This window comes from Nyctibius grandis, chromosome Z (genome assembly GCF_013368605.1).
Source record: "Nyctibius grandis isolate bNycGra1 chromosome Z, bNycGra1.pri, whole genome shotgun sequence".
NCBI classification, from domain to species: domain Eukaryota; kingdom Metazoa; phylum Chordata; class Aves; order Nyctibiiformes; family Nyctibiidae; genus Nyctibius; species Nyctibius grandis.
In genome coordinates this window covers 91,596,884-91,614,818 of record NC_090695.1, presented here as the reverse complement: position 1 = coordinate 91,614,818, position 17,935 = coordinate 91,596,884, and the positions used below count along the sequence as shown (strand labels likewise).

The 17,935-nt window shown below is 45.1% G+C and overlaps 2 protein-coding genes across 3 annotated transcripts in view; one reads left to right on the top strand and one right to left on the bottom strand.

Annotated features, from left to right (window-relative positions):
• Positions 1-3,693: 3,693 nt before the first annotated feature.
• LDAF1 (lipid droplet assembly factor 1) lies at positions 3,694-9,626 on the bottom strand. 2 transcript variants are annotated; one of them, XM_068422787.1, is made up of 5 exons: positions 9,494-9,626; positions 8,045-8,183; positions 7,004-7,172; positions 6,479-6,617; positions 3,694-4,565 (listed from the first exon to the last, which is right to left on the bottom strand). In XM_068422787.1, the coding sequence occupies exons 2-5, from the start codon at positions 8,114-8,116 to the stop codon at positions 4,472-4,474; spliced, it is 474 nt and encodes a 157-aa protein (XP_068278888.1). In that variant the 5' UTR covers positions 8,117-8,183; positions 9,494-9,626; the 3' UTR covers positions 3,694-4,471. The 2 variants fall into 2 exon arrangements, with proteins under 2 accessions (XP_068278888.1, XP_068278887.1); XM_068422786.1 differs by lacking the exon at positions 9,494-9,626 and adding an exon at positions 9,007-9,451.
• Positions 9,627-17,835: 8,209 nt separating this feature from the next.
• Positions 17,836-17,935, top strand: part of DNAH3 (dynein axonemal heavy chain 3) — a 62,221-nt gene continuing 62,121 nt past the window's right edge. Inside the window, 1 exon segment of the mRNA XM_068422975.1 lies at positions 17,836-17,868. Coding sequence (XP_068279076.1) covers positions 17,836-17,868 — 33 coding nt within the window.

The window sequence follows — 17,935 nt, the reverse complement described above, 5'->3', positions numbered from 1 at the left end:
AAAACATGGAGGGGAGAGTTCCCCTACTTTGTAAATAATTTACCTTGGAGCCCAGCCACATGCATTCCTTCCCTCTTCCTGTACCTGTGCTGGTGTTTTTCAGTCCTCTGTTGGAGTGTGTTAACCATGGAATTTTTAAGTTCACTTTAGAAATATAAAAGATTCCTTTACTGCATTCAGGCCTGATGTCCCTCTTTTCTGACATGCATGGGAGGGTGAAGTGTGAATGATGCTGCAGCAAGAGGAGGCATAAGAAAAGCGAGTCAACGAACTTGTTGCATGTGGAGTCGGCACTGGGGTCCCTGCAGCTTGAGCTCAAGCAGCTGCTTCAGGAACTGTAGCAAAGTTGGTTGCTCCAACTCTCCTTAGAAATACTCAGGATGTTTGGGGTCCCCATTATGCAGGGATTAGGGCTGCAGGAGTGACTGCCCATTAAGGCATGTTTATGTCTAAAGTAAGGGCCAGTGAACTAGGTCCTTGGAGTTGGTCAGGCTGAGGACCCAGCTGGGAATGGTGCCACCAGGGTGGGAAAGGCTCCTGCCATTTCCCAGCTGGGCTGGTGCTGTTCTGCAGGAAGCTAAGAGAGCAGCTGAGGTGAGAAAATGGGATGTTGGTACCATCAACCCAGCCTCCATTGCTAAAGACTTCTTAGCTCTACTGCAGTGTTATCCCTATCAAAAGCCATGCTAATGTGGTGATGGCACAGCACTGAAAGCAGCTCTTACTAAAACAAGGTGGTGAGAAGCTTTAAAATGACAGTGACTGATAAACATCAAAGATCAGGGCAGCAGGAGGGGAAACTCCTCCATGTTTACCTGCTGGTAATTGAGAATTCACAGCTTTAGTTCCTGGTAAGTGCTGATGACAGAATGAATTACAAAATGAAAAATCAATTTAAAATGGAGAAGGAAATGGTTCATGTGAGGCCAGACTCTGAGCTGGAATAAATTCACTTATTTCAGTGTCTGATTAGTCTATTAAGCAATGCCTGCTCCCTTCAGCAAAAGATGAGGGTATAAGGGAAATTTAGGGGAAAGGATTAAATCTTTTCAGCTGTGTATCTGTATACGAGCTGTGGTCTAAATCTTTTGAGTGTTGTCACTTGACAGGTGTAAGGGTTTTATTGCGCTGTCATTGGAAGTGCCTCCTGAAGCTATTGGAGACAGCCTTGCCTCAGGGATTGCTGGCTGTGTGGTTTTGTAATAGTTGTTTGCTGAATTAACATGCTATTAAAATAAAATAAATAGCTCTTGAAAATCTAAAGAGTTAGAGATAAGGATTCTCCAGGTTATAGACTGCAGATAAATAATCATGGGTACATTTCTTCATTTGCAGTGTTGATGTTTGGTTACTTTATAAGAACGAGAATAAATCAAGGTAGTGATGACATTTTTAGCTTTTAAATTATTAAAATTAAAGTAGGTTGCATGTTCTAGCAACTGGGCATTCCTGATAAATTGGTCTGATTGACCTGGTCTTTATGATCTTTTGAAATACAATAGTGCTTTTTAAGCAGCTTTAACTGATCTACCATAAAGAGGCAAACGTTCTTTTAAAACTGAAGCATGTAGAACCTTTGCTTTTGCTCATTTTTCTGGATGTAGGTGCCTGATATTAGTAGAGTAGTAGCATTTTGAAACTGAATCCCAGTGATTTCTGGTTGCCACATACAGCAAAGTGGTTTGATTGTCAGGGAATGGATGCTCTGTGGTTTCTACTGCCAAGTCCAAACTTGTGGTCTGGAGAGGCAACTGGGGCCTGGAAGTAAATAAAAGTCACTAAATAAAATGATGGGTAGCCAGCACTGAGAGCACATTTTGCTTTTAGGGTCTAATTGAGTATAAATATCTTGATACAATTCTGCAAAAAATCATCTTAACCTAAAGTCAATTCTGCAGCAAGATTTGCAAGCATAGATTGGGGTTAATCTCTTTAGATTCTGAAGCAGGATCATCTTAAAGTGGAAAGGCACAAGCTGCATGAGTAAGCATGTGGAAATCTGCTATTTTTCTGGCTATGCCTGATAAGTTGCAGCACAGATGATAAATAGCATCATTACTTGCCTCCCGTGAAGTGCTTTCTCCATTTCAATTCATTTTGATGTCTCAAGCACAGTAATAAAGTTTATATATATTTGATTTTAGGCAGACTGAGAGAAGAGAATAGGAGATAAGGGATTTATTTTCAAGGCGTGTTTGAAATTACAGCAGTTTGGTATGTAAAACAGGCAAAACACTGGAAATGTTAAATAAATGAGGTGGTGACTGTTATAACCAAGTCACACTAATCTCTGCCTTATTTCCCTCATAACCATTAGTCTGCTCTTAACAGCCAGTAAACTCCTAGATTGAAGGAACTACTGTCTAGGAAAAGTAATATTTGGAAAGTAAGGTTAGACTCAAACTGTATCCTGATGATGGGGGCCAGTAGACTGGTGAAAGGCAGGAAGGATTCTGTAATGACTAGAACACCATATCAAGTCTTACATTTTCCTAGCTGTAAGGATTTCTAGCACTTGGAAATAGTCATTACTTTGGTACTTCACAGCTCTTAAAAGCAGGCACCAGTCCATTTGCACAAGCAATAATATATTCCATTTACCAGCTGGTACAAAATGCCTCCTTCACCTCAATGCCCCCAGCATACTACCTAGTTGGATTTTCTTTATTTGCAGATACCAGTTTCTTTCAGTTTTTTTTCAGTCTAATGAATGCACTGGGGAATTTGCTTTTAGGGTGTATTACCTACAGCTGTGATGTGCATCACTGGGCAGCACCACACAATTGTTAAGAACAGCATTCTATTTTTTTCCTCCCACTGATCTTCACCTGCTGTAAACTGACAGACCTCCAGTACCAGCAGCTGCAGATTTGATCCTAAAGTGGGTATAACAGCAATGTAAAAAAGAAAAAACCCAAACCCAAACATATATTAATGTTAAATCTTTGTTCCATCCTTTAGATGGATTTTTCCAGGCTGTATGTCATGTCACATAAACAATATCATAGCACTAGCTTTTCTTACAAGGCAAGTAGAGAAAGTACTTTTCCTGCTTCTGTTTCTTTATTTTTCCCCTCTTACCACTTGTATATTACTATCAACTGGAAGTTTTAAAAAAAAAAAATCTGTTTGGGATAAAGCTTTGAAGTACCTGAAAACAAACATTTATCTACTTAGTAAATTATGAAAGAAATTTCCTGTTATGGTCTCAGTTCTGTAAAGCCTTTACATTTAACTGGAATCTAGTAAATACTAAAGCCCTTTATGAACTGGCATCAGCTCCTGTCTGCCTCCTGCAGACAGTAACACAGAGCAGGGCTAAGGACGGTTTCACTACTGCTGAAGTGTGGGACCAGCTTATCACTACAGGTGAAAATGTTACCACCAATATTATGTGGAACATATTATGGGTCCGATAAACTTTGACTCCATGCTGAAGTCAGGCAGCATGTTGGTTCATGTAAAACTGGAGTATTGCACTAATATAGTCCTTAGGATTCTGCATTTCCTTTACAGGCAGGAGACAGGGAGTAATCTCATGTAATACAAGCTGGCTGCAGTTTGTGGCTCAGCAATATTGGCCAGCCAAAATACTTCAACTGCAGAGAAAAATACAGCTCCAAATGTAGCCTTCCTAGAAGTAGATCTGGAAAACTTGTTTTTACTGTAGAATAAACAGAATAACAAGACAACTTGGTTAAACAAATAGCACTTTATTAAACTAATATAGTTAGATATTTTTTTAATGCTTAGAAATACTATAGCATTTGCAAAAATGAAAAGTTTAAATAACATACAAGAAGTTACAACTGAGAAGCAAAACAGGCAATTTAAATACCTAAACAAATGCCAAGACCTCATTGCATACCCTTGATGTGATGAGGCAATGAGAACAAGGGAAATATCCCTTCAGAATAATGCAACGTCTAAAGGGATATAAAAGCTTATACCATAACTTAATGTACAATAAACCCCATTCTTCTTCTTACAATAAATATAAAGCATTAGCATGGTGTGCTCATACTACTTTAATAAAGGCTGTTAAGGCCTAAAAATATTTTTTAACATTCAAAACATTTCTGGTGTTCTGAGCTTTGAGACTTATGTATCAAAATGACCAACTGCTGCATACAAATTTCAAAAGATAATACATCCAGAACTCCAGTAACAAATGGGAGGTCAAATACCTACCTGCCCTTTCTTTCAGCTAATTGTCACTGACTTAACAGTAGCTGTTATTATTACATCCCTTTACCAAATTCTGCAGAACATTCCGTCATGCACATAGACTTAACATTGCAATGCACTGCTGCTTAATGGTTATTCTTAAGTTTTATGTAAGATGCATATTAATTTTTTCAGTTCCCATAAGGAGTGCACAAAGGTTGAATGCTCAACAAGTAAACGATTACACTGCAAAGGTCAGAGTAGTACAGTTAAGTGCCTATGAAGGAAGTGGGGAGAAACCCACTTATTCGTTTTTTCCATTACTGTCAGGAAGATCCAAGACAGGAGGACTCTTCTGTGGCAAACTTCCATTAACTTCTTGCTTCCTTATCTGACCCCTGTATAGAGAAGAGCAGAACAGTTTTACAGTCTGTTCTTCCATAAGATGATTGTCTTTTACCTTTTTGCTCAAAAAAGCTGAGCAATGTGAGATGTAAACCTGTTTGAGACTCCTGAAACATCCACGGCCGGCCTACCAGAGCTTCTCTCAAAAGACACAGGGAAAGAACAGATGTTATCTGTTTTAACATCAAAGCTGTAACTCAGTATGACTGGTCTGTAGGTTGGGTTGCGTATTCAGGTATGCTATGGAAAAAAAGAAGTCTTTTCTGGAATTGGTGGGCAATGTTATGGACCTGGTAGCATGCCCTGGAGGAGTGGTACGGAGCTCTGGAACAAACGCAAGCACCCTGGGCCTTGCACCATGGGCTTGTGTATATCATCTTCCTGATGGTATCATGGGCTCCACAGGCAGTGTGTCCTTGAGAGCTGTGCAAGAAGCACAGCTGTGATGAAGGAGCAAACTGAGAAAGTCTAGGAGATAGCAGCTGGAATTTTTCTTTTTGCTCTTCCCTATGCTTAATTATCATTATTCATTCCCTGGTAGATATTTAAGAGGGCAATAGGTGGCACTCCAGCACAACCTGCTAGGGCCTCTTACTCCTAGCCAGGTGCTTGGTAAAAGGATGGCAAAGGCAATGCTGACTGAAATAGGCCTCCAAGCCTGAAGTACTGGGAGACGTGACTGGCAGGCAGCACATGTGCAGCATCCAGCAAAACCTGTAATTTCTATTTTGGCCACACTGTCCCTTTTAAGTACCCCTCTGCCTATCCCAAATGTAAAACTAATTTTGGTTCACTATTCTACAAACACAGGTAAGCAGAGATAGCTGGGTCATCATGCAGAAAGAACTGCAAAAGGTTCATCCTCTAGGTAAAGTCCAATTTGGAAGTGTGTTTTAATGACATTTAAAGCAACAAATATTCTTAGTGAGACAAAGTTGTATTTTATGGCTTGATGTCGTGTTGTGTTAGCTCACTGTCCTGGTTTCACTGGGATAGAATCATAGAATCAATTTTCTCTTCAGGAAAACTGCATTTTTTGAGAAGACTGCAGCACCTGATACGGTAGGAACAAAGTTGATAAGACACTTTGTTTTAGTTGTGGCCAGCCATGGCATGTGGGATTCCATGGTAATCAAGGCCATTAGCAGTTTCAAGTTAGCCAGGTACTTAGATAAGAGGAGCTAAAACCATGGCAGCTGACCCAGGCTGGCTAACGGCAGTATTCTGTACCATAAACATCACATTCACTATAAATGGGAAAGTTTGCTGGGAATGTCTCTTCTTCTCAATGGTCACCATCCCTGGAGGGTCTCGCCCATCATTCTGCTCCCGAGGCCTGCTCTGCCATTCATTGTGACCATCATACTTTCACTGGAGCTACGGTGCTCGCAGTGTTTGACATCTGGCATTCACTGCTGGGAGTGCACAGCTCGTGACCACTATATGGGCTAAGTATAACCCTGTATATTTTATATTAACATTAGTATTGATATTGGTTTTCTTATTTTATTAAATCTGTTTCTATTTCAACCCACAAGTCTCCTTTCCTTTTCCCAATTCCCTTTCTTGGCTGGGGGGGTGTCATTGGGTGATAGAACAGCTGGTTATTGTTTACCCGCAGATGCGGGCTAAATAAAGACATACATGCACATTTAAAGACTATTTACATTTTCTCTTTCCTAAATAGGAAAGAGAGCATGTATTAACTCTCATTAAAATAATACTGATGACTAGACATTTATATGCTGCACATTAAGCCACTAGGGTAGCCAAAGCTGCTCTAGGATTCAAGAAACATTTGTTAAACTAAGCAACTGTGGCTCACTTAGAATAAATGAAGTAATCAATGCAGTAGTACAGTTGCAGAGTTTGAAATCCAAGCATGGATCAAGACATGAATACTCACCTTGAAGCATACCAGTAGTTGACCAGAGTTGAAAGAACGACATAACAAACACTCAGGACTCCAGAAACTCCCAGTGAAAGTGCACCCAGGCCACAGAGCACACAAAGGAGGGCTATGCCACCCATGGCTATTACAACACCTAATGAAAGAAAAGCAGTTTGTTATTTAAACAAGTTTATATAGAAGTAAATTAAAGAGCTGACATTCTACCACAACCCCAAATTCAAACCATTTGGGAAAACAGTCTGCAATCAACTAGCTAGCTGCTCTAAAACGTAGATAACTGGTTTAGCCATATCCTGGTGGCTGAGATTAGAAAGGGAAATAGGACTTCCCCTGTATAAACCACAGTTAATCAGATTAGTATTCCTGTATTAAGAGTTTCACTACTGCTGAGACCTGAGGCCTATGTACAGAAATCCCCAATTGCTTGAACTGGAAAATCCAGAAGGAAGAAGAAAAAAAGGAAAAGACATCATTCCTTAAAAGGGAATAAGTCAGTACATGCATGCATGCATACAATACCTTCCATAACTATCACACCGATACAGGCCATTACGGCTGTTGTAACAACAAAAATCAGGAAAAATGCAACAGGAATAGCAGACACTGCAATAAACATCAGGAGTGATAAGGCAAGAAAAGGATGGTCATCTAAATATTGGCCAACACGAGAATTCATAAATGCAACAACCTGTGGATGAAAGAAAAACATTTCAGATTTTATGTCTTGTCACAGATAACTTTTAAAGGTCTAGTCTGCACCTTGAGCAGAGGACAGCTGTTGCCTCTATATTTCAAAAGCATGAGGACTTATTGCAAATTTAGATAACTGCATAGCATATAATTCTACTAACAACGGACATCTTTCTCTTGGAATTCCCCGTTCCATTCTTGCACAAATAAAAAAAAAAACACCCCAAAAAACAAAAAAAACGCCTGAAAACAAGAAAAAAAAAAAAATCACTGTTTAGCTGCACAGATTTCAGTGGGGTCTCAATAGCTACGATTTTGATCTACAGAACTGTATTTGTTATGGAAAAAAATACTGTAACAATGTAAAAATGATGATGATTTTTTGTTTTTCCCTGCCTCAGTAATATCTGCAACCTGCTCATTTATTGTGTTAAGTACAGTGCAGGCACGTCTGTATCACAAAGTTGTTAGGAATTTAATTATAATGTTACTAATGGAAGAAAAACCCTATACACTGGAATTTCACTGTAGTAGAGACATTTCCCTTCCCTTAAGGAAATATGTATTGTAGTTTTAGTTCTTTTTACAGCAGCACAACCATTTCACTAAAATGCCACTCTACTACCTCAAATGGTTATACCAGTAAAACAAAGAAATGCAGGCTTCCCTTTCTCTTGACTGCTCAAGGTGTGGGAGGACATCCCTTCCCCCAGGCTCCTCAATGTTCACTTAAAAAAGGGAGTGCCAATTTTCTCAAAAAAAAAAAAAAGTTTTGAAATTGCATTTAAATAAATTGGGGAGTGATATTCCAAGAGTTATGAAAGGAGTATCTTTATAAATATATTATATAAAATTATAATCCAGACCCACATTTGAGTTGCTGTGGAGGCACTGCACCATGGAGTGCCAGTGCTTCTGCAGCTCTTCCATTTCTTTAGCCATGTTGTAATCCTCAGCCACGACTGTGAATCTTCTGAACAACCAGCTCTCACTTAGCCATCCAATTTTCCTTAAAATTAAGGTACAATTAGTAACAGGCTCATGCAGACGTTTTGTGAAAATTAAGTATTTATTTTGCAAAAACAGTCAATGTAGGTTTCAGATGTTAATGTGATCCACAGAGTCTAAAACATTACTTTACAAAAGTATATCTAATGTAGGTGGCTCGTCCCTGAAAGCTCTTCTGGAACTCCCAAAGCCAACTATCAAGAGACAAGGTGACTCTCATCTCCTTCCTTTATAGCATTAACCCCGTATTTAACCGTGAGGGTGTAAAATGGTCAATTCTAACTATCCTTATATACAATTTATCGCTACTAGTGCTGGAAACTTGTAACACATTAATGAGGCTTGTTTTTGTGAGTAGCCTCACGTTCAGAATTGAAACCATTCCCTGTACAGCTTCAAAACTCTGCGTATAAACGCAAAATGCTTTCAAGTGCTCTGAAGATATTTAATTGTGACAGTTTAAAGACAACATCAGCTCAAAAATCTCCCTTCCCCCACGAATACTTGATCTGTTGTTGCTAGGGAGACCCTTACCAGGGGAAGATTAAAAGATGCAGCTTCCTGCTTGTAAATCTAAATAGTCACCGTGTCAATATTACTATTTCATACTCGGCCTACCTACATGCTCCCTGCCCCTGTTTACACAGTCTTTTCGCACAGCAGCGCTGCCTGCTCGCTCCCAGAGGCACCGCCGAGGCCAGCGGCCGAGGGCTGCTGCGGCCGGAGGGACGAGCCGCACCGCGAACGGTCGCCCCGAGCCGGGCAGCGCCCCGAGCCCCCAGCGTTACCATCACCGCCACCCGCCGCCCCCACCGGACACTTACAGTCGAGGTCGGCAGCCCATTAATCGCACCCCGCCACGCTGCTGCTGCTGCTGCCGCTACCCGCGGCCGTTGCCCTTAAAGCGGGCAGCAGTAGCTCTAAAGCAGCGGCCGGGCCCTGGGGCGCCGCCCCGGCCTTGCCCGACTCGCAGCGCCGAGGCACAGCGCGGGTCTCCCCTCTCCAGGCTTCGTACCCAAGCCGCGGTACAGAGACAACGCGGGGCGGGCGGAGGCCGCGCAGGGCGGAGGGGGCCGCGCTGCCCCGCCGCGGGGCTCAGCGCTGGCGGCTGGGAGGCCCCGTCGCGGTGGGCTGGGGGGGAGCGCTGCCCGCCCGAGCCGAGGGAGGTAAGGGGGGCACGGCTCCCGCGGGCTGCACCGCGCTGCTGGTGCCGGGCAGGGCTGACAGGCCGCCCTTCAGTGCCCGGCCAAACGGAGCGGGGCGGCGCCGCTCCCCGCCCGCCCTCCGCCGAGCCGGGGCCGTCCCTCTCACCTGCGGCTGCTGCCCGCCGGGCCGCAGCCCCTCTCGGCCGGTCGCCCTCCCGCCCTCCGGATGCGACGCCCGGCGCGGCCCGGGCTGGGCCTGCCGGCGCTGAGGGAAGCGCCGCCGCCCGCCCGCCGCTGTCTCCTCCCCGCGGGGGCCGGCGGCGCGGCGGGCAGGGCCGGGCGGCTGGCGAGGCTGAGGAGGGGAGGGGGCCGGGGCAGGGCCACCCGCGGCGTGGCACAGGCACCGCAGTGGTTTTTTTTAGCGTGAAAGGGGTGAGGAAAGTTTCCACAGTCCGCCGGGCTTTTAGGTGCTATGTTTATGTCCCTTTTGTGCCCTTTCGTGTCACCCCTCCTGTCCTCCCGTTCACCCCCGGGCCCTGCCTCAGCCCCTCGGGTCCAGGCACCCTCAGGGTGTGTGGCAGGGTTTTGTGTGGCTTTAAGACACGCAGCCTTGAGCTTTTTCGAATTAAGGCTAGAAAACGAGGATAGTGCGGTAGCTGTGCAGTTCTTCCCTGCATGAAGCGTTGGCGTGCAGAGACACGCTCAGCCCCGGGGACCGGGGTGCCGCCGGCCATGGGGTATTGGGTACCCCAGCGCTGTGGCACTGCCCACCTCGCTTCTGAGCTGGGCCTCACTGCTCCGTGTGCCGGGGACTGCTCGGATCAGTGTCTGTAATCCCACCAGCCCCAGCTGAAGGGGTTGCTGCCGTGGGAGTGGGAGGCTATGAAGGTGTTACTGGAAAATAGTAACCCAAAAAACTCTCTAAACCAAATGATAGTTTAGAAAGCTGATATTGGTTTATTGCAGCGCTGGGTGCATGGGGGATCTCTCCTCCTAGCATGCACACCAAGGGACAAAAGCTTGCTCATTATATACATTACAGAAAAGTGAATATTCATACAATTCTGAGTAAAGCCCACCTATTCCAAGAAACCTTATGCATATGCTAATATATTATGTAATTGTCTTTGCACATGCTTACTAAACTGGGGAAGGGGTCTTGGGTGGTCTCTGGTGGTCTCTCGTGGTCGTAACCCTCCCATAGTTACGCTGTCCGCTGTATAACCCCGCTTCTGTGTAAGCGTGGTCAAGGCCTTTTTGTTGACACATGCAGGTGGCTCCCACGAGAAGATCCTGTTCTGGTTCCTACAGGATTTATCTCTACTCCTGGTGCCAGAGCTATGAATCAAGTCATTTAAGACACTACAAAGATGTTGTTCACAGTCTTGCTTATCTCTGGCCCTTCTTTGTAATTAGTGAGGAATTTAACAGAGACCTTGGATTCTCTAAGACTAAGTGCAAGCAAGAATCAGTGATGACTATAAGTGTTATCAGTCCCAGAAGCAGACCCTGTCTTCAAAACATGCCGTTAGCTTCAGAACATACTGTTATTTTATCTGAAAGGAAAATTGCTGAAAGAAAAGTTGATTATGTCTAAAAGTTACACAGACTAGGCCTTTTAGGGCCTACTTTGAAGCTTACTTTTACTAAACCATCTGGTATCTAAGGCAGCTTTGAAACGGTTGGGGGCCCCAAGAACAAGGACGATGTTGTAAATACCTTAGACATTCGACTAACCTAGTTATATAAATAAACAAAGGGGAGCCTTTTTTTAATTTAGGTGGGTATATCTCACTTCAGATGACTGGCCCTTGAAAAGATAGTTTCTAATTAGGATGGCTGTATTTCACTTCAGACAACTTGGCCTTGGGAACACAGAGGCACAGAAACCTAAAGATAAGGGAGTTGCAACAGCTGCCTTGAAGGACATAGCTTACATGACCTACATGATCCATGGACTGAGTTTGCGCAGAAGCAGGGGTCAGTCAGCGAACACAGTGAGGAAGACTACAAGCCTTCATCTGAAGACCCCTGACGACCACCAGAGAAAACGACTGCGCATGCGGAACGGACATTTACACATATTAATGAGTTCTGGGAAATCTCATGACTATGCAAATGAGTTATTGGGAATCTTATGACTATGTATAACTTTATGGTATATAATCTCTGAAAATCTGCAAAATCGGCAGAGCACTCATGGTGGATAATCCCCAGTGCTGCCCAGCGCTGCAATAAAGAATGCCTGCTTAATAACACACTCTGGTGTTATTGAGTTTTCTTTCGGACTCCTTACCCAGCCGCACCTAGCTTCCCACTTCGGTGAGGAAAGTTAGAAAGCAAGGGGGTTTGGAGATCTCCGATTTTTGTATCAGCTTGCAGTGAATTGTGAGTGTTCATGCTGCGTCGTGTAGTGGAACTGCAGCTGCAAAACGCTTCATCTGGCATAACTACCTTCCCTCTGTCTCTGGTTACTTTTTCCCACATGTTTCCACACAGTCCTACTGCTTCCACAGGTGCTTGGGTTGCCACTCAGCAAACCTGTTTGGGGAGGTGCTCCATGTGAGGAATAATTGCTTTAAAAATTCAGCTGCATTTTCAGCAAGAGCAGTACATCCTACCGTGTCCCAGCACTAGTGCTGAGCTTCGGAAGGCCTATGCTGAGCAAGAGGCAGTGGGGTGGCAGGTGGATGGGACTGTTCATCTCAGAAATGATGCTCAATGAGGTGTGTTGCACGAGGGTTTGGCCTGGCCACTTTGCAGAGCCATCACGATGGTGTTACGTGCAAGCATGAAGCTTCAGTGAATTTCCAGCTTTTGCTACGTAGAATTTTTCATGCTATAATTTACAGTCAGAAATTAGTAAAATATTGTTGTTTCTCATGGCTGCCTTAATCACTTTTTGATTGGTGCCACACATGAGTATTGCAAAACTTAACGTTAATGGTTTAATGATTATTTTTTAAAGGCAAAAAAATAAATAGCATGTTTAATTTGGAGCATGCTGGTCTTATAATGCAAAGAGAGGTTCTATAAAAAGTGTGGGTTTTAAGGTATCACACTGTCAGAGCTCTGTGTCTTTGAAGTGCTCATTTCAATGAGCTCTGCAGATACAAGGATCTGTGCAGATGGAGGGTGTAAGAGATTTGCATATTAATGCAAATTTGGACCATGGGCTCTAAAAGCCCCACACAAGGTACCTGCAAGAAGAGAATGGTGAGGGCGAGTTTATTTTGCTTGAACTGTTAAAGAGTTTATATCTCATATTATTAAAGTGCAGAGTGTATTGGTATTCCTAGTAGACTAGTGCATATAAAATTAAATTTCAGTTTGTTGCTTTTATATACTTTTTTTTAAAGTGAGCATAGGGAAAAACTAACTAGTAGAATTATGGTGTGGCATAATCCAGTGATAATGGCACTGTAAAGTTTAATGCCTCCACCGAGTTTAGAAGTATATTGGAGATTTTAAATTTCTGGCTGTTTTTGAAACATGCCATAGCTGCAGTTTTGGAGATAGTCTTGTACATCTTAGTAAATGATTTTCCTGCTATGCATAATTATTTATTCTGCTCAGAATTCACATATAATCTCTTTCTGTATGAAAGAACAGTTTTTAATGCTTCCCAAGCAGCACAAGTAATTTATTTAACTTCAAAGGGCATGCATATATATCCATCCAAGTTGTTGTGCACAGAGTACAGTCGTTACTATAACTGTTGCTTAATTGAGCTTGTCTTCATGCCAGCGTCAGCTTGAATTAGCAGGAAAATACTCTTGTTGCAAACCAGCACTGAAGTATTTGGAGAGTTACCGCACACACTGGCCAAGCAATTGCCAGCTACAGCACTAGCAGCGCTGGTTCTGTACCCCACACTGCTGGCTTGTGTTTAGAGAGCACCTTACTTTATGGTAGGAACTTTCACGTGTGGCCAGGCAGGAACAATGTTCCATTTGTATTGGTGTTAGGTCAAGATCTAAGAAAAAGAGTGCTGTTAAATCAGGGGTATCAGCCATTCTCATGGTTTAAAAAGAACAGGATGAAAAATAGCATCCAAAGATGTTGGGAAAGAGTTTAAGTTAAAACTGCTGTGTTGGCAGAACATGTACAAGGCCTCTCTTGAGGGTCAGTATAAGGAGACTGCGCTAGATTTCATGTTGGATAGTAACAACTCTCATTTGTGAAATTTGGAGGGCTCTTTCACAGAATCACAGAATGTTAGGGACTGGAAGGGACCTTGAAAGATCATCTAGTCCAATCCCCCTGACGGATCAGGATTACCTAGACCATATCACACAGGAACGCGTCCAGGCGGGTTTTGAATGTCTCCAGAGAAGGAGACTCCACAACCTCTCTGGGCAGCCTGTTCCAGTGTTCGGTCACCCTCACTGTAAAGAAGTTTTTCCTCATATTTATGTAGAACCTCCTGTGTTCCAGCTTGCACCCATTGCCCCTTGTCCTGTCAAGGGATGTCACTGAGAAGAGCCTAGCAATGACTTCCGCCAGCTCCCTCAGCACCCGCGGGTGCATCCCATCAGGGCCCATGGATTTATGGACGTCCAGATTGCTTAATTGGTCCTTGACCCAGCCCTCATCAACCAAGGCAGATTCCTCCTCTCTCCTGACTTCTTCTGGGGCCTCAGGTGTCCGGGGCTCCTCAGGACAGCCTCCAGCAGTACAGACAGAGGCAAAGAAGGCATTCAGTAACTCCGCCTTCTTTTTATCCTCTGTCTCCAGGGCCCCCACCTCATTCATCAGTGGGCCTACATTGCCTCTAGTGTTGGTTTTACCTGCAATGTATTTGAAGAAGCCCTTTCTGTTGTCCTTGACCTCTCTTACAAGGTTTAATTCCAAGGAGGCCTTAGCTTTCCTAGTTGCCTCCCTACATCCTCTGACAACAGACTTATATTCCTCCCAAGTGGCCAGCCCCTCCTTCCATGATCTGTACACTCTCTTCTTCCACTTGAGTTTGCCCAGCAGTTCTCTGTTTAACCATGCAGGTCTCCTGGTACCCTTCCTTGACTTCCTACCTGCTGGGATGCTCTGATCTTGAGCTCGGAAGAAGCAGTCCTTGAATGCTAACCAACTATCTTGGGCCCCCTTACCTTCTAGTACCCTGTCCCATGGGATTTCCCCTAGCAATTGCTTGAAAAGGCCAAAGTTGGCCCTCCTGAAGTCCAGGGTTGTGATTTTGCTAGCTATTCTGTTCCTGCCACATGAGATCCTGAGCTCTACCATCTCATGGTCACTACAACCAAGGCTGCCCTCAATCTTCACCGCTTCAACCAGACCCTCCTTGTTAGTAAGAACAAGATCCAGCAACGCTCCTCTCCTAGTTGGCTCATCCATCATTTGCATCAGAAAGTTATCATCAATGCACTGGAGGAACCTCCTGGACTGAGGATGGCTGGCTGAGTAGGCCTCCCAGCAAATATCAGGGTAGTTGAAATCCCCCATGACAACCAGGCCCTGTAATTGAGAGACTGCTCTCAGCTGCCTGTAGAAGGCCTCATCACCCTCCTCATCCTGATCCAGTGGCCTGTAATAGACACCCACAACAGTATCACCCCTGCCAGCCTGCCCCTTAATTCACACCCACAAACTCTCAACTCACTCCTGATCCGCCCCTGGACAGAACTCAATACATTCTAGCTGCTCACTCACATGAAGAGCAACTCCACCACCTCTCCTTAGTGGCCTGTCCTTCCTGAACAGGACATAGCCATCCATGACCACATTCTAGTCATGTGAGGCGTCCCACCAAGTCTCTGTAATTGCCACTAGATCATAGCCCCCCAACCAAACACGGATTTCTAACTCCTCTTGTTTATTCCCCATGCTGCGTGCATTGGTGTACAGGCATTTTAGGGAGCGAGCTGAGCACACCGATTTCACCCGAGGGGGATGGGAGGCCTCCTGGTCTACCTCAACACTAGAGCGTTGCCCCAGTGGTGCAAGCCCAGCTACTACCCCATCCCCCTTCGAATCTAGTTTAAAGCTCTCCAAATGAGCTCTGCTAATTCCTGTCCCAGAACCCTTTTGCCCCTATGACATAAACCTTTCCCATGTATTACTGTCAGGTCTGGTGTCTTATAAAACCAGCCATTATCAAAGAACCCAAAGCCCTGCCTGTAGCACCAGTCTCGTAGCCAGGCATTTATAGAGAGAATCCTACTATTCCATCCCACGTCATCACCTGAAAATGGAAGGAGGGAGGAGAAAACAACTTGTGCCCCAGACTCTTTCACCAACCGTCCTAGGGCCTTGTAGTCTTTCTTCATCCCCCTCAGACTACGGGATGCAGCTTCTTTCCCACCTGTCTGGAAGATCAGCAGGGGGTAGTAGTCTGTGGCCTTCACCAGGTTGGGGAGTTTCCTGGTGATATCCCTGATTCGGGCTCCAGGCAGACTGCAGACCTCCCTGTGATGGGGGTCAGCTCTGCATATTGGGCCCTCAGATCCCTTTAGGAAGGAGTCTCCAGCCACTAAAACTCTTCTCTTCTTCCTTGTGGAGGAGGTAGCTATACGCCTGTCAGGTTTTTCTGACTGTGGTGGGACCTCTGATATAGGTTGCCTCTCCACCACATCCCCATTGGACCAGCTGTATTTCACTAGGGCTTCATATCTATTGCTCAGAGGCACCTGTGGAGGCGAGGTAGGCAAGGAGGGCACTCGCCTTTTGCCACAGCCATAGACTTGCCTCCACTCACTCCTCTCCTCTAAGTTATTGTTTTCCACCTGAGAGGGGCAGAGTACAGGGGTCCTTCGATCCTGGGAGCTCTCCGGCAGGTGCTCCCATTTTTGTTGCAGGGAAGGCAGAGCCTGTCTCCACCAGTCTATCTCCATTTCAGCCTCCCGAATGCTCCTAAGCCTTTCTACTTCGGCTTGAAGCCTTTCAACCTGGCTTTGCAGCTGTGCCGCTCGGCCGAGCAGATCATCTACCTGCTCACAGTGCATACAGCCCCCTGACACCACAGAGACGCTGCAGCATTCCCTGCAGCCTGCGACCTGCACCATTGCCTCCTTCCGTGGGAGCTCTGTCTGGGTTCCCACATCCATTTTGGTCTTCTTCCGCCAGGTGCAGACCATTGTTCTTTCACTGAGCTGGGAAATACCTGCTGGTGACACCCCTGGTTCACAGCTCCTTGGCGCCTTCCTCGCCTTGTGCACTGGGAGAGAGTCAGCGCCCTCCCCAAAGAGCTGCAAACGGCTGTGGCCTCCCCCGCCCCGGGACTCACCCAGTCACTGCTGACTCCCCCTCTCCCCTCTGGGCAGCGACTAGTCCCTGTCCTCCCAGGGGCTCTTTATCACCCGAGCGACGGGGGGTGGTGCTACGCCCGCCCCTCTCCTGATTCGTTGCCGGGAACTTCCGGGTCCAGTCAGGAGTCGGAACATAGTAACAACTGTGAGTCAGGACATAGTGACAACAGTGAGTGGGAGGCAAATGCCTACAAGCAGACTTAAGAGGAATTGGGAGTACAAGCATCACACCTGCTGTCTTCAGATCTTCAGGGAGTTTGATTCTGAATGGTGGAGAAGTTTGGGTTCGAGATTTTGAATCTTTAGTATTTTTTTTCCAGTTCTTCCTAAGAGAATTTGGGTTTATATTGCTTTTTTTGTCCTGGGAGCTCCCATGCTGTGTGCAGTGTTTTCGTACAAATGTCAGAATATCTCAGATGTCTTAGGAGTATGTCTTCAGTAGCTTTCGGAGGTAAAATGAACCTGTACAGTTGCTCATTGATTCTGGAACTGAATCTCCCTGACCACAGCTTGGCGCAACACTGCACTGAAAGGGACTGTTTTCTCTCTGCTCAGGGAAGGGAGGGAGGAGGGAATTCCTGTCTCCAAGCACCAGCTATGCTGTAACTGGGGCAGCAAAGCTGAGGTCTGAAAGGCAGAGTGTCAGAGACGTTCACCAGGCTGGAACAGGCAGAGGGACTGGTAACAAGGGCATCTGCAGGTAGTACCTGCTCTTACCCTGCTCACTCATGCACTCTGTGGGTGTGTAAGGCATGCCGGGCATCTCTCTTTCTCTTTTCCCGTTCCTTTTGACGTGTGCTTATTTCTCATGGCAATTAGTGTGTGTCTCTGTCTGCTGTAAACCACAGTTAAGGGCCCAGAGTCCCTGGGACATTAAAAAAGAACAGGCAGTGGGGAGGAAACTGGTTTTGGAGAAAGTGGAAAGAGCAGGGTGGAAAAAATCTTGCTTGAAAGACGTCTGGAGAGAGAAAGATTAAGGTGAAAAGTGAGCTTGAAGAGGAATGGAGAAAAAGAGAGCATGTGGTTTGGAGGGGAAGCAAGCTTAGTGGTGTAAACAAGGAAGAAGAGAGCCGGGGGAGAGATTTTTCTTCTTCCTGGCAGTTGGGATAGGAAAGTGATTGTTTTGACACCTTGTGTAGTACCTGATATGAGTCTCTAATTACTTTTCCAGTGCATGTAACGACGACAAGAATGTTTATATTGAGGGGGAGGACCAAAAACTTCTAAGCAAACAAAAAAACAAAGCAAAATGAAGCCAACACAGAGACCGAGGCTCCTCAGGGTAAATTTTTTCTGCAGTGACTGTGAAAGATCAGTAACTTTTTCAAAACTTCAGATGAAATTGGTCA